Source organism: Centrocercus urophasianus, unplaced genomic scaffold (genome assembly GCF_019232065.1).
Source record: "Centrocercus urophasianus isolate 14NV4802_14NV808 unplaced genomic scaffold, USGS_Curo_1.0 seq_16, whole genome shotgun sequence".
Lineage (NCBI taxonomy): Eukaryota > Metazoa > Chordata > Aves > Galliformes > Phasianidae > Centrocercus > Centrocercus urophasianus.
Genome location: NW_024884711.1, coordinates 24,139,343 through 24,154,318, shown reverse-complemented (window position 1 = coordinate 24,154,318; position 14,976 = coordinate 24,139,343). Strand labels below are relative to the sequence as shown.

Below are 14,976 nucleotides of genomic sequence, written 5' to 3'. Positions count from 1 at the left end.
GAGGACCACCACAAAATGCCTGGGAAAGGTGCTGAAGTATTGCATGGAAATGCTTACGGCTTAAGAATAGTCTATAAACTGATAGTTTAAAGTTTCTTATTTTAAAACTACGAGGTGATCTAGGGAAACAAAAGCAGCTGACATTTCACCGTTGTCATCTCTTTCAAGAATCTCGTGGTTACTCAGTGTTTTGTCTTCTGTAGTCAGTACCAAATGCAGCTTGTTGATACACTAATTGAGGGGAGAAAAATCTGTTTGATTGTTTGGATATCTGTCTTCCTAGTTAGTTTGGGAGAGTCTGAGCCAGCTCTGATATTACAGGCTGAAATGTGGTGTTGTCTACAATTAAAGATACTTTCCACTTTCTTGCTTTCTTTTTCATAAGCTTATCAAGTTCTAATCCTTCAGGCTGAAACCAGGCTGAAATGTTCTGAAATTGCTGTTTGCTTCCAGCACAAGTTCTGTGGGTTGTTTTTTTAAAAAAAACTTTTTTTTTTTTTTTTTTTTTTTTTGAGAAAGATTAAAGACAGTGTCATAAAGCAAAATGAATAACATGCTTAAATCAAGGGAGTCGAGCCTAACTCTTGACATTTCCTATCTTTGAAGTGTTAAGAGTCTGCAGTCATAATGTTCTGTTAACATGCATTTGTGTGTCATGTATGTATAATTTACAGACTGCATTTTAGTCTGTTCTCCCGGTAGCCTGGCATCAAGATGACTGCTAGAGACAAAGAGGACCGACTTTAGAGAAGAATTAATAGGCATTCAAGCACTTGAATTCGTATGTAGAAACTTTATACAGTGCATCTTTTCTCATTACATGTAAGTTATTAAAATAACACCATTGTTTGTTTTGTATTTGAAACAGAGTTTACCATTAAATATGTAACAATTTAGCAGCTGCTGTTCTCCTTGGAAGGAAAACTTGAATTTTGCTGAAAATCTGTTCTGTTTCTGTTAGAAATTAAGCTCTTTTTTTTTCCCCCCTATATAAACTAATATTTTGTCTTTTTACTCTGGTAGTACTAGTTAAATCAGACTCTGGTGAATTGCAAAGAAATAAATCACAACAGACATTAATCTAGATGAGGGCTAAGTAATTAACTCCATAGAAGCTTGGTGTATACTGTGTCTGTGACACTAGACTAACTGCTGTGCATAGAGTAAATGCAGTATTTAGGCTGCCTATGGGATTCCTCCCCTTCAATTAAGTAAACAAATATATATAGAGCTACTCTGGAGTGTATCCTTTGTGGTCTAAACACTGTATCTTATTAAAATCATCTGCATGCAGTATGTGGGGTTTGAGTTCCTGCCAGTGGTTTCATCCATTGTTAACAGTGATGCTCGGCTCTCCCAAGAGTTAAATACAGTGGTACCATAGTTATGTGAAAAGGGTGCTCTTGGTTACTTTGGTGGCCATTTCCTTGCACATTACCTCCCACTTTGTTTCCATCCATGTGTGTGGCATAGGGTGTTGCCTGGAAAAATATAGGCTTTTTCAGGAAAAAAGAAATCCATATAGGTTGAGAAAAACGTCAGAGACATTCTGGAATGGATTCTGTGGGGCAAGAGCAGGGCCAGAATAGGTGCGTGCCTGCCGACTTTGTGTGCGTGCCTATCGAGGTTCTTCACATTTACATTGTGTATCTGTTTTCACCTCAGTGTCAGTGATAAAATATCTGCTGAACTCTGGAAGATCAGATGACTTGTTTAAAGGAGAACTGCTATTCCTGTTTCTGATCTGTAAGCATGATGATCCTCATCCTGCAGGTCCTTACATTTACCCAGAGAGTTAGACTGATCATCTGTCCTGCTTTGCAGAAAAGACCAAGCTACAGCTATTTCAGTAGTTGTATCTTACCATCATACAAACATTTTTACCTACAGTGTCATAAATACATCCAGATATTGTTAATCCACCGCACAAAGTGTTTGCAACAGATTTCTTTTCAATCCAGTGTGTAATTTTAGAGGGTGATATGGATGATACAGGCTGACAAAATTCTGCCTAGGGAAAATGGCAAGAATGATATTCTCCTGAAGCTGCATTTATTTGATGGCGCTATTAAACTGAGAGAATATAAAAATGGTGATAAGCCACACACAGAGATAAATTAGTGTGAATTTTAAGATTTCAGTCATTAAAATTAATTTACTCGCTAGAAAACTTGCTGTTTTTCACAAACTCAATATTCTCATGTTTTAATTAGCTAGCTCTTCAAAGAGTGATTAAACAGCCTTTGTCAAAAAATATAATAGTAACAGAACATTTCAGAGATGAGAGGAGCATTAATTTTCATATAGTTTTTGTATAGTTCTCCTCGTTTAACATAAGATTTTCTTGCTCATGCAGCTTTGCCAAAGTGGAGACGAGTGAATAGGATTCTCTGTTAAGGCCAGCCTTTACCTCCAAAGAGCAGAAAGCATGAATGCAGTGAATGAAAGATACATGTTAATCAGAAAGCTCCTGATCTCTAGGAGCACGGTGACTAGCTATAAAAACCTGTCATGTAACTTAGGTCAGAAAAGGGTTTTCTAGATGCAAAACCAAGAAAATAAAGCACTGTACTTATATAAAATATTGGAATGGGTCACAGATTTTTGACTTGGGAGCCTCTATCACCCTTGAAGTGTTGCTTGGACCACCGTGCAGGCTCGTCTGCAAGCATCTAATTGAAAACAGTGTGTGGCTGCAGACCACATACATTTGGCAGATTGCTCTGAGTCGTGGTGTAACGGTTCATTTTCAGATTCTCCTTTTACACCTGTGTTCATGAAACGTGTGTGTTAGAGGTGATTATAGATCGTTTGGGTTGGAAAAATGCACTCCTCCAAATTAACCCAGGAGTCAGAGACATTGTTTAGAAAGGTCTTCCCACTGCTATTTTTCCTCTGAGCTATCAGAACTCCAGGTAAAGGTGAAAAAAAATGTAATTATTAACCTGGCGCTCTGGATTGCACAATACCTTCACCCGTAATCAGCACTGCAGTTTGTGAACCAGTATCACAATGACAGGTAAATTGACCATGAGGTACAGTCATTAAAAAGAAATACAATAGGTTGAATATGGGCTACTGTGCTCCCTTTGAGGGTTTGGGAAGCTGGCTTCTCCAAAGTGAGGCTGCTGCTCTTGAAATTGCTGTTGCATTTTCCCCTTCTCAGGAGAGCCCGCAGCCCTCACAGAACAGTGGTGCTGGACAAGAGCATGGAAGGATGAAGGCAGAGAGAGTTGTCCATTCCCATACCAAAGATTTAGAGGCTCCAGGAAATGCACTCAGCCAGGAATAAAGTGAAATATCCTCAATGAATAATTCATGCCCTGGAAAGTGGTTTTTCAGGGAAACTGAAGCTATACCAAGATTTGGACAAATTGAGCTGAAACACTTTCAGCAATAAAAAAGATGGATAGGAGGGGAGTACACTGAAAAACTTGAAATATCTTATTTCAACTTCCTGGATATTCAGGGTTGGATTATTTTTTTTGTGTGGTCTAGAAAATATATATATTTTTTTTAATAGACAAAAATTAAAAGAAAAGATGTTACCAGAAAGTGTTTAATGATCAGAAAATGAAATTAAATTTATGCTGATTTGTGTCTTCAGGCACTGTATTTCTGTTGTTTTGCTGCTTGCCTGGGGAGCTTAGCACTGGCAAGCACAGCTGGCAGTGTCAACAGGTGTCTCTTCTTGAGCACAAATAACCCCTCCCCAAGTTCTGCATTAAGATTTTAAGGGTAGTAATGCTCAGGGAAGTTCCTAAAAGCACGGTTTCTGTAGAAACATAGGGACATGCAGCTCGTATTTGGATGACGTCTGGTGTATGGATTGGAAGCTCTGTAATCTGAGGACATCTCTGCCTTGACAAGAAGGTACAGAAGGCTGTTCCTGGTGACACCCCTGTTTGTGCTGCTCCCTGTGACTAGCTTGCCTTGGGAGCCTTAGGAAGAGAGAGAACTCCCATGTTCTCTTATCAGAATGCAAGTATGCCATCTTCTTGGTCAGTACTAGTTTCAAGGAGAGCACGTTTATGATTCAGGGCTGGAGAACTGGCAGGTAAGTGATGTGCTTGGCTGGAGCTCAGGTAGCACAGAATGGCCTCAGAAGTTTCATATATCCAAAGGCTCCTGCCCTTCCATTCCCTCTGAGGAGCTGTAGGCTCCCATGAGGCCTCTCCTCTGCCTCTTCTTCTCTGAGCTGAACAAACCAAGAGACCTCAGTCTCTCTTCATACGCCTTGCTTGCCTAAATCCTGCACTATCTTCATAACTTCCTGTAGATGATCTTTACTATAAAGTTTTATGTCCTTGTATTGTGGTGCCCAAAACTGTAGAGTTGCTTCTAAGCATTGTTGCTTCTAAGCCTGCTATAACTACATGGCTCTGAAAAGGTGAATAGAAAAAAATCAACCTTCTGCAGCTGGCCTGTGTGACCCAACCAGATAAATCCCGTCAGCTCAACACATTATCACCAAAATTGAAGAGGTTGAGATTAAAGTTGGAAACCAGAGGCTTCTGACTTACCAGAATGCAGCCACCTCTGGCTGTTGGGAAAGAGACAAATGAGAATGGGGAGATCTCCTTATATACTTGTATAAGCCTTATGTCACTGCATCCCATCATCTCACTTTCTAAGCACCTTTTATTCTATTCTGTCCAGTCAGTGGTTGCCTTCCTATAGTACCTGTGCATGTGGCACACCCAGGGAAGCACAAGCTGGGTAAGGTTCACATGGGTATGATGTTATTCGTCCCTAATAAGATAACCTGGTAACTGTAGCACGTCACAAGAATAGTTAGGAATCCACTTGGTGTTACTGTCTGGAACAGAGCCTGAGCTTGCTGAAATTGCCAATCCACCACTCCAGTATTTGGCAGTAGCTGTGGCTGCTGCATACTGGCCCTTGTGTGCAGTACAAGGGGCTGCACTGAGCTCGCTTTGCTTGGGACACTCAGGTTGCTGGTTGGGAGGTGCTGCCCAGGGCGTGCTTCCTTTTCAGAAGCTTTACTGACACTTTTTCTCACCAGAATCTGTGTATCTAAAATCATAGTAATGGAGGCGGTGGACAAATTAATTCTGAGAGTTTGCATGACATAAATCAGCTTTTGAATATCATCGAGTAGCAGTTTGTGAACTAGTTGAAATGATGAAATGTTATGTTTGTACGATGTTTAGTATGTTACAGGTCACTGATCATTTATCAAACAGTTACAGATACCCATTTCATAGATACTGAAGTGCTTTTGGAAGGTATTTCATGGATTTTAATTGAGGAGAGGGTTCTCACAAGATTAGAGTGATAGAAAGAAAATGTTGATTGTTGAGAATGAAAGAACCTCAGATGTCCCAAGTTAAGTGGCTTCACCCAATAAAAAAATGAATCATCATTTCAGCATCTTGCTAAAATGTTTTCTTGCATTACCTGTAACCAGCTGAGCACACGTAACTTCACAAGCAGGAGCAGGTTTGTGTGGCTGCATAAACTTGTAGTCACACTTGCAGCCTGAACTCTTTTGATATTTTAAAAGCTGGATAGAAGACCGAACAACTCCTAACGTCTGAACAGACAAAGTTTGGCTTAAGTCACCACACTGCTTTGGTAATACTGGTTTTCCTCATTAGAATTGCTATCTGATGCAACCTAAATACACTGTGGTATTTAAGCTAAAGTGGTGTGAGTAATTCAGTTAATTAATTAGCTGCAGGTAGCGCTTACGTTCCCTTGTGAAGGGATCAAAGGAGAACACTAAATAACATTTATTTTCTTGTTCTGCTCCATAGCAGTCAGTTCATTCAAATAACCTTATGACCCAAATGTTAATATAACTTATTATATTACCTTATGCTTTGGTGAACATTTCCACTCTGCGTAGTGATTATGACTGCTGGAACTCAACACATGCTGCTTTGGAGTGACTGAAAGTGGACAGAGAAATGGCATATGAGTAAGAAACACCTAAACAGCTCTAAGTCCCCATCCTTCTCCTACAAATTTATTTTCTTCCTCCCCTGCCCTGGGATTTGCAGTACAACTACTGCATCGGGAAAGCTGAAATGGGGAGTTTGGTCCACGGAGGGACACGGGCCTTGAGCAGTTATCAGTGTGAGCATGCCCAGCTGAATGAACTTTAATTGACAGCGACTGGGAGCATTAATTCATACAAGAATTTGAATTGGAGTTTGTGGATGCTTTTGTTTTTGTTTGTGGTCTTTTGCCTTATAACTTGCGTAGTTCAGCATTAGGGACTTCTTAGAAAGAAGAATAAAAGTTTGTTTTCCCTTGACTTGACTCTGCATCCCTGAGGGATTTAGATTAGAGAGGTTTGTTCTACTACCAGACTATTAGCAGAACTCTCCCTTTGTTGAAGGTGTGATGCAATGTGTGAGATTAAATAAGGTACAATAAAACGAAGATCTAAGTAATTAGATTGCATGTGGACACTGAATGTTTTCATCTGTGTGCTAACGGTCTTCACTTAAATCACTGTTTTGTGATTTGAGGCATTAAAAAAGGCCTGAGCCCTTCTGAAGCTGTTAGTTAGCCATATTGCATATCTACGTTTGCAGAGAGGAGGTTCAGTTTTCAGTTTGTTGTCATTTGGGCTTTGATTTATTTGTCTGTGGCCGTGCTGTGGTGTAAAGGGAATTAAATTATCGCATTGTAATAAATACATTCTTTTTTTTTTTTCTTTTGATGTATTATCATCTTGAGCCACTTAATACAATGTAAAGCCATTTGGGATTTAAAAAGAGAACAAGAAATGAGGCTTTATTAAATTCACGGAATCCTTTGCCTAATATATTGTTCCACTTTAACGATTTCACTACTCGACATGACTGAGGCTTATTTCATGTTTTCATTCAGTTTGACAAATGACAGTGCTATGCACGTCATGAGAAAGAAAGTCTTTTAGAACACCAGCAGTGGTAACATAGAATTTGATGCACAGATGGCTTGGGCTTCATCTGTAATGGAAGGATCTTTGCATCGTCTCTCAGCTTACTCTGCAGGCCTTTGTGTAGGCGTGTGTGTGACCAAACCTTTGCTATGGGTGCTTGTGTGTTGGTGAAGTGACCTTCATCTTGATGTTAATGTTTCCTTCTGTTTAATGTTCTTCAGAGAACAGAGCTTTCTTTCAACTGAAGGCCACAGCAGATCCACGTGTGTGTGTGTGTGTGTGAAAGGCCTGTCAGCCTGACATCAGTGCCAGGGAAGGTCATGGCACAAATCCTCCTGGGAGAGATCACACGGCTCGTGCGCAGCGTCCACGGGATCAGGCCCAGCCAGCATGGGTTCATGAAAGGCAGGTTGTGTTTGACCAACCTCATCTCCTTCTACGACTGGGTGACCAGACTGGTAGATGAGGGAAAGGCAGTTGATGTAGTCTACCTAGACTTCAGCAAAGCCTTTGACATGGTCTCTCACAGTATCCTTCTGCGGAAACTGGCTGCCCGTGACTTGGACAGTTTTACCCTCTGTTGGATGAGGAACTGGCTGGAGGGCTGTGCTCAATGGGTTGTGGTCAATGGAGTGAAGTCTGTTTCAAGTGGTGTCCCCCAGGGGTCAGTGCTGGGGCCCATCCTGTTTAATATCTTCATTGATGACTTAGATGAAGGGATTGAGTGTACCCTGAGTAAGTTTGCAGATGACACCAAGTTGGGAGGTGGTGTCGATGTGCCTGAGGGCAGGGAGGCCCTGCAGAGGGATCCGGATAAGCTGGATCGCTGGGCTGAGGTGAATGGGATGAGGTTCAACAAGGCCAAGTGCCGGGTCCTGCACTTTGGCCACAACAACCCCATGCAGCATTACAGGCTTGGAGATGAGCAGTTGCATGACTGTAAAGAGGAAAGGGACCTGGGGGTGTTGGTTGATGCTCGGCTGAACATGAGCCAGCAGTGTGCCCAAGTGGCCAAGAGGGCCAACGGCATCCTGGCCTGCATTAGAAATAGTGTGGCCAGCAGGAGCAGGGAGGTGATCATCCCCTGTACTCAGCACTGGTGAGGCCGCACCTCGAGTATTGTGTTCAGTTTTGGGCCACTCACTACAAGAAAGACATTGAGGCCCTGGAACATGTTCAAAGGAGGGCAAGAAAGCTGGTGAGGGGTCTGGAGCACAAGTCTTATGAGGAGCGGATGAGGGAGCTGGGGTTGTTCAGTCTGGAGAAGAGGAGGCTCAGGGGAGACCTCATTGCACTGTACAACTTCCTGAAGGGAGGCTGTGGTGCAAAAGGGTCTGGCTTCTTCTCCCAGGCAAATAGTAGGACCCGAGGAAACGGCCAAAAGTTATACCAGAGGAGGTTTAGGTTGGACATTAGGAGAAACTGTTTCCCTCAGAGAATGGTCAGGCACTGGAATGGCTGCCCAGGGAGGTGGTGGAGTCGCCGTCCCTGGCAGTGTTCAAGAGGCATCTGGATGACGTGCTGTGATATGGTTTAGTAGCTTGTGGCACTAATAGGAATGGGAGGGTGGTTGGACTAGATGATCTTGCAGGTCGTTTCCAACCTTGCGATTCTGTGATTCTGTGAAAGGGACGGCTGGCTCCCATGGTTTGCTCCTGGAACTCTGGTCTCCATTCCAGAAGTTAAAGAGAAAAATGCAAAAGTGGAAGGTGGAGGCACGTTGAGGGCTGGTAATTTTCACACAGAATTTTTTGGTCAAAAAACACAGGTGTTTTTTGGTCTGCAACATCAGTAAATATTGAGCTGTATTATATTCAATATTTCAGTAGGCAAAACAAAGCTACTGTATGCCTGACCTTCATATAACATGGCTGAGTCATTGGTATGTGTCCTATATGTGGATATAGGACACATATATGTCCTATATATACATATACATATATATATCCATATACACGTATATGGATATACTTTGAAACATATGCTAGATCATTGCCTGTAATATTGGCTGTAGAGGCAAAACTAGATGCATAGTAGTTGAAAATCTCATTGACTTAATTGAGATACAAGGAGGTATTGCAAATACCCATCCATGCAATCAACTCTGAACTTGCAGCAGTGTACACACAGGGTTAACATTAGGCTTTTATGCAAGTTCTTGCCCAAATCGGGCTTCCCAGTTTGTGTAAATCACTTTTGCTCAGTCTCCAGCCATATAGACCGCTGTAGGGAAGGAAGGGGGTGAGAACAATTTGCTTCTATTCCAGTGTGGACCATCTCAGTTTGTGTTGTCTTCAAGAAATTGCAGTGTTGGATCCAGCTGGAAATGACTGCTATTTTGTCATATCACTACTGCGTTTTATCAGGAAGTTGCGCTGTGGGTTACAGGCTCCTCTTGAAGCCTGATGTTCAAGAGCTCTTCACCAGAAACATCAGTGCTATTGAATGGAAACGGATCTTACGAGTCAATTTCAAAACAGATGCTGGCGGGGCAGTCTCCAGTTGGTTTTATGTTCCCCTTATAGTGCACGCTTCCTCATGGTAAATTCCTTAACGTAGAGGAGGGTAACTAAGATAGCAGAATATATTTATTTTAATAAGAGCTTTAATGAACTTCAGGAACATGGTTTCAGTACAGCGTTGTAAAAGCACTGTTACCTTGTACACACCGACCTCGGTCCTGCAAACAATTACTCTTGGCCATGTGTGTGCTGTGAAATGCATATGGATGTGTCACAGAGAGCGAGCTTGTGGTAGTTTGGAAAATCAGAAAGGTTCACAGAGGGGTTCTGCGACAGTGCTGAAGCAAAGCACTCCTCCCCAGAATCCTGCAGAGAGAGAAGCTTTTCTCTCTGCCACCGGAGCTGGATGGGAGAAGAGTGGCTTTGTGCCGGGATGGGGCAGCGCTGCGGGCTGACATGGCCGGCCACGGGCTGTGGCAGGCGCCGTGCCTCGCCGGGCTGTCATCCCTGTGCTGTCTCTCTGCAGCTGGCGGTGCCGCACAACGACGAATGGACGCGCTTTGCTCGGACCCTGGTGGAGATCCGCGCCAACCGGGCGGACAGCGAGGAGGAGGGGGCGGTGGAGCTGGCAGCATAGAGGAAGAGGAGGAGCGGCCTTCCCTGCAGACTGTCGGGCTGTGGCTGCCGATGCCAGCGTGCGTGCCAGTACTGCTCAGAGCATTCCATGCTAATCACACGGCTTTACACGGGGCTGAAAAAATCCAGAGCATTTTCATACTTTATATTTCTGTCTGAAAGGTAAGAAAGAAAAGACAAATCAACCCTTTATGGGTTTAGTTGTTGCCTTTTAACTACTTAGTAGCCGTATTTAATGGGTAGGAACCCCTGGTTAAACTTGTGCTCACATTGCCCTTCTGGCGTAGTCCTATTAAATCCATATGAAGCCAGATATGATTATGTGCAGATGTGGTGTGCTTCACTGTATGGGACTGGGCCAAAGGCTTTAGATGTGGTGTTTCACATGGTGACTTACATTATGAATGGATGTACTATACGAAAGTTGCTGCTCCTTATTTATTGCGGTGTGCTGCATGGAACATATTTATTTGAAAGCATTAAAATAAACGATCCTAAAGCATGTGCATAATGAGAGAACTGCATTGTCTGTGTGCTGCTGTAGAGGTTACATTAAAGTCCACGTAACAATTACAGTGCATCAGTTGTGCTTAAGATGTAAGATCTATAAAGGTTGGCTTGAGTGGATGGAGTGCGTTTCCTTTCCTCTTTTTAAGACGCCCATTATTTCTAGGCACTTTAACAATATTTCAAATACAGTTGGTCACTGATACTTGTCATGCAAGTTAACACTAACAGTCTGACAAAGGGTTGTGGTTCCCGAGTATGACACTAGCGTTGCCAATAAAATGTATCCAGCCTGTTCTGTTGCAGTGTGGTTAATCCTTCCCTGCCAGCAGCGCTCAGCACATTCATTACTGGGCACTGGGAAACGGGGCTTTGCCGGCTTGCAGAGCACTACTGCAGCTGCTGCGTGAGCACACGGAGGTGCAGGACTGGCCAGCCATGGCCTTGGTGCAACAGATTCTCTGCAGCTGTTACAGAACAAACTAATCCATGCCAGCTTCTAGGTTTGGTTTCCTCCCCAACCCTACTGTGCATGGTTACCTGCACACATAACAGCACTGTGCTGCTGTATGAACGAGAAGAAAAGGAATAAGGAAAAAAGGTCTCCTCCAGCTGTCTTGAGAGTCAGTTCGTGGTAGGAAACAAGGGAACATTCTACTTTACAAGGAATTCATGACCGGAGCAAGGCAGCAGGGCACAGGCTGAGGGATGTGGCAGGCTGCTGGCAGCACAGCATTGCAGTGTCCCCTGGGCAGACAGGTGAGCCATCACAGCAGGAAGCACTGAAGTCAGGCAGTAACAAGTCTGTGTGTTACCAGGGAAGCACATCTCCATGCTGTTCAGGACTGTATTGGCTAATGCCATCCAGGGCCAATCATATTCTGAACCATGGGCTGGGTTCCTCAGATGGGGATGTCACATCCCTATGCCTGCAGACACAGGACCTGAAACAGTGCACAGTGGTGTCAGCTATCAGAGTCAGCCCTATGGAGGCACACACACGCATGCACATGTCCATCAGAGCCTGTTACGGGCCAAGGGTGCTCTGCCCATCATCCTTGCACAGCAAACCCACACCCAAGTGTGTGTACCTGTATGGGAACTGCTGGGTCATGGCCTGAACCTCTGATTGAGCACCTGAGGAGAGCGCTGAGTCAGCCACAGGAGCACAGGTGAAGGCAATTCTCCTGTGCTGCAGGAAGGGGTGGAGCCTGGCTGCACCTCTCCTAGACCTATTTAAGAGCTGGCTACCAGTGGGGAAGGATCTCGTCTGGAGATCCACTCTGCTGGAGTTCCGTAAGTGAGCCCAGGATACAGGTAAGCTTTCTATCCCTTTTCTTTTTGTTACTATAATCTGCTTTGCCTAACTCTCTTGTTTATTTTGTAATTATAACAACTTAATATTCATCGATTATATGGTACCCAACATGGGTGCAGTGGGAAAGGGCTCAACCCCAGTCTGTTTCCTGTGCATTGTAAGCTGTGCACTGACAGCAGTAACTTTTGCTTCTTTGTTTCCACATTACCTTCAGTTTTTGGAATCAAAGTGAGGGGAAGTTCCATAATACCATGCAGAAGAATTTCCTTATGGTAAGGGCGATGCAGACTGGAACAGGCTGTCCAGCTGCGGAGCCCCTTCTATGGAGATATTCAAGACCCATCTGGATGCCTACCTGCGCAACCTATTGTAGGGTACCTGCCTGAGCAAGGGTTGGACTCAATGATCTCTAGAGGTCCCTTCCACCCCCACAACTCTACGAAGTACTCACTGCCCACACTGCCTCTGTGCATTCTTAGCTCATAAAGTGGCCTCAAGATGTGCCTCAGAAGCGCTGCACATTTCCACAGAGCAAAGCCCAAAGGGCTGACAGCGCGTGCAGCCAGAGGCTTGGACAACCTTGAGCATGAGAAGCATCCAAGGCCTGAGTATCACAGCAGCGCTGGTGTGGCCACATCGTGTGCTGCAGAGGCACAGAGTCTCACACCATGCTGGGGCACAGCGCTGTGCTCAGCCATTGCCCGGCGCACAGCAGAGGTGGCCCAGGTGGCCCTGTCTCCTAAGTCAGACGCAGAGCAGTTTGTCAGATACCCCATTTTTAGCAGGTTGAGAGAAACCTGCCCAAGTTATTTAGGAAGCCTGTGGTACATATGGTCATGACAGCATCCCCACTGTCAGTCTTAAGGAACTTAAGCCAAACCCCCTTTCTCAGGGACAGGCAGAAAATCCCTCAGCTCCTGCTGGGCACACAAACAGGAACAGAGGTGGCTGCCTGAGATGCCCCCAGTGGGGAACATCATCAGTATTAGAGCAGCTCTCTTTTTGGCTGACTCAGTGGGATGTGGCTGGGCTGCAGGAAGCAAACAAGGTTACCTTTTATCCTATTCTTTCCAACACTTTGCGTAACTCACCCAGAAACTCAAAGACAACAAACATCTCAACATCCCTGGGGCCTTATGTTTGTAAGGCAATCTGACAATTTCTTGGCCTGTAAGCTTTTCAGAACTTTAGCATCCTTTTGTGTTTGGAGGAAGCTGACAGCACACAGCCAGAGGATCTCTGGACAGAACTGCTCTGAGTATCATGAGCTGGGCCATCACAGACTCTTCACCATTCTGTCCCTGCTAACAGAGATGCGTCCTGGCTGCAACAGTCCAAGACATCCCATCCCCAGACCGTGTCAGAAGCGAGTGGCTGCCACCTGGATGTGCACACCTAGGCAGGCACTGACCCAAAAGCACAAAAGAACAGCTCAGCACTCAGATGTCTTCCAAGAGCTGCTGCTTTCCCGTGGAAATTCTTGACAAGGTAAGTCAGGCAAAAGCAAGCGATTAATTGGAAAAACAACTCCTAAATTGCCTAAAAAATCTCCAGTGTCAAACGCAAGCAGCTCCCAGAGAAAAAGTTTAACTTTTGTGACAAGACTTAACAAAAAACCATGACAGTTAACTTTGGAGAAACACAAAAGCAGGCTTTTTACCCATTTTCGAAACAAAGGAACTGTCATTTTGGAAGACTTGAATAGATGAGGCCGAGAGGTTGCAGCCAACAGCTGCCCTGTGCTCTCTGCACAGTGCAGCCCAACTCAGAGGTGCAGCTGCTGGTAAGTATCATCTCCCTCACCTTCAGGTGTGCGAGCACTACAGGCTGCTATTCTCATGCCTTATTTCACTGATAATTTTGAAATACAATTTAGTTGAAGTAAATAATTTTGATGACGACCCAAACACAAATGTAATATAGCAATTTCAGTACTTCAACAAATAGCAATAAAACACAGTATTACCCACCTACTTCTTCTGCAAAGATACTGCATCCAGGCATTTTCTCAGTTTACAAGCTGTGCTGAAGCCAACACTTCCCATCTTCCAAAAGAAGAAAAGCATTCTTCTGTAAACACTAAATTCTTGTCTTAAGAGGTAGCACAGAGGATACCCAGCAGTAACTTCTATTGGCCAGGTACTCAGAATAACACAGGTCTAATGGCTTCTATGACAGGGTTATAGCATTGGTGGAAAAGAGAAGAGCAACTGACATCATCTATCTGGACTTGTGCAAAGAAAGCATTTGATACTGTATTGCACAACATCCTTGTCTCTAAATTGAAGAGGTGCGGTTTGACAGATGGATCACCTGGTAGGTAAGGAATGTGCTGGATGGTTGCACTCAGAGCTGTGGTCACTGGCTCAATGTTCAGGTGGAGACCAGTGATCAGTGGCATTCCTCAGGGGTTGGTATTGGGATCTGCACGGTTTAACATCTGTGTCTGTGACACAACAGCAGGATTGAGTGCACCTGCAGCGAGTTAGCAGATGACAGCAAGCTGCATGGTGCAGCTGACAGGCTGGAGGGAAAGAATACTATCAGATGTACCTGGACTGGCTTGAGAAGTGCGCGTGTGCAAACCTCATGAAGTTCAACAAGGCTCAGTGCAAAGTCCTACACCTGAGTTGCATCAATCCCAAACACGAATTCAGGCTGGGAGGAGAATGGATTGAGAGAAGCCAGGAGAAGGTTAGAGGTTTTGGCTGATAAGAAGCTCAACATGACAAGCAGCGTGCACTTACCAGCCCAGAAAGCCAACCACATCCTGGGATGCATCAAAAGAAACGTAACTATCAGGGCAAGAGAAGCGAGTGTCACCTGTGTGCTCCACTCTTGCACGGCCTCACAGCACTGCATTCAGCTCTGAGGCCATAGCTACAGACGTGGAGCTGCTGGACAGAACTTCTTGAGGAGGTCAGGAGAACGATCAGAGGGCTGGAGCAGCTCACCTATGGAGACAGGCTGAGGGAGCTGGTCTTGTTTGGCTTGGAGAAGAGGTTCTGAGGAGACCTCACTGTAGCTTTCCAGTACTTAAAGGGGGCCTACAGAAAAGCTAAAGAAAGACTTTTTTACAAGGGCCTGAAGTAATAGGACAAGGAATGACAATTTTAAATGGAAAGAAGGGAGATTTAGATAGATGTTAGGAAGTA

The 14,976-nt window shown here is 44.4% G+C and overlaps 1 protein-coding gene and 1 long non-coding RNA gene across 13 annotated transcripts in view; one reads left to right on the top strand and one right to left on the bottom strand.

Moving 5' to 3' along the window:
* The window catches only part of DYNC1I1 (dynein cytoplasmic 1 intermediate chain 1), a 207,602-nt gene extending 196,804 nt beyond the window's left edge, over positions 1-10,798 (top strand). For all 11 annotated transcript variants that reach the window (XM_042816549.1, XM_042816554.1, XM_042816551.1 and 8 more), the window contains one exon: positions 9,887-10,798. In XM_042816549.1, coding sequence (XP_042672483.1) covers positions 9,887-9,997 — 111 coding nt within the window. In that variant the 3' untranslated portion in view covers positions 9,998-10,798. The remainder of the gene's footprint in view (positions 1-9,886) is intronic.
* On the bottom strand, positions 9,486-14,827 carry LOC122159226. Of its 2 annotated transcripts, XR_006168411.1 has the most exons (3): positions 13,792-14,827; positions 11,044-11,447; positions 9,486-10,151 (listed from the first exon to the last, which is right to left on the bottom strand). It is a non-coding gene; the product is annotated as an uncharacterized LOC122159226 (long non-coding RNA). The 2 variants fall into 2 exon arrangements; XR_006168410.1 differs by having other exon boundaries at positions 9,486-11,447.
* Positions 14,828-14,976: the final 149 nt, after the last annotated feature.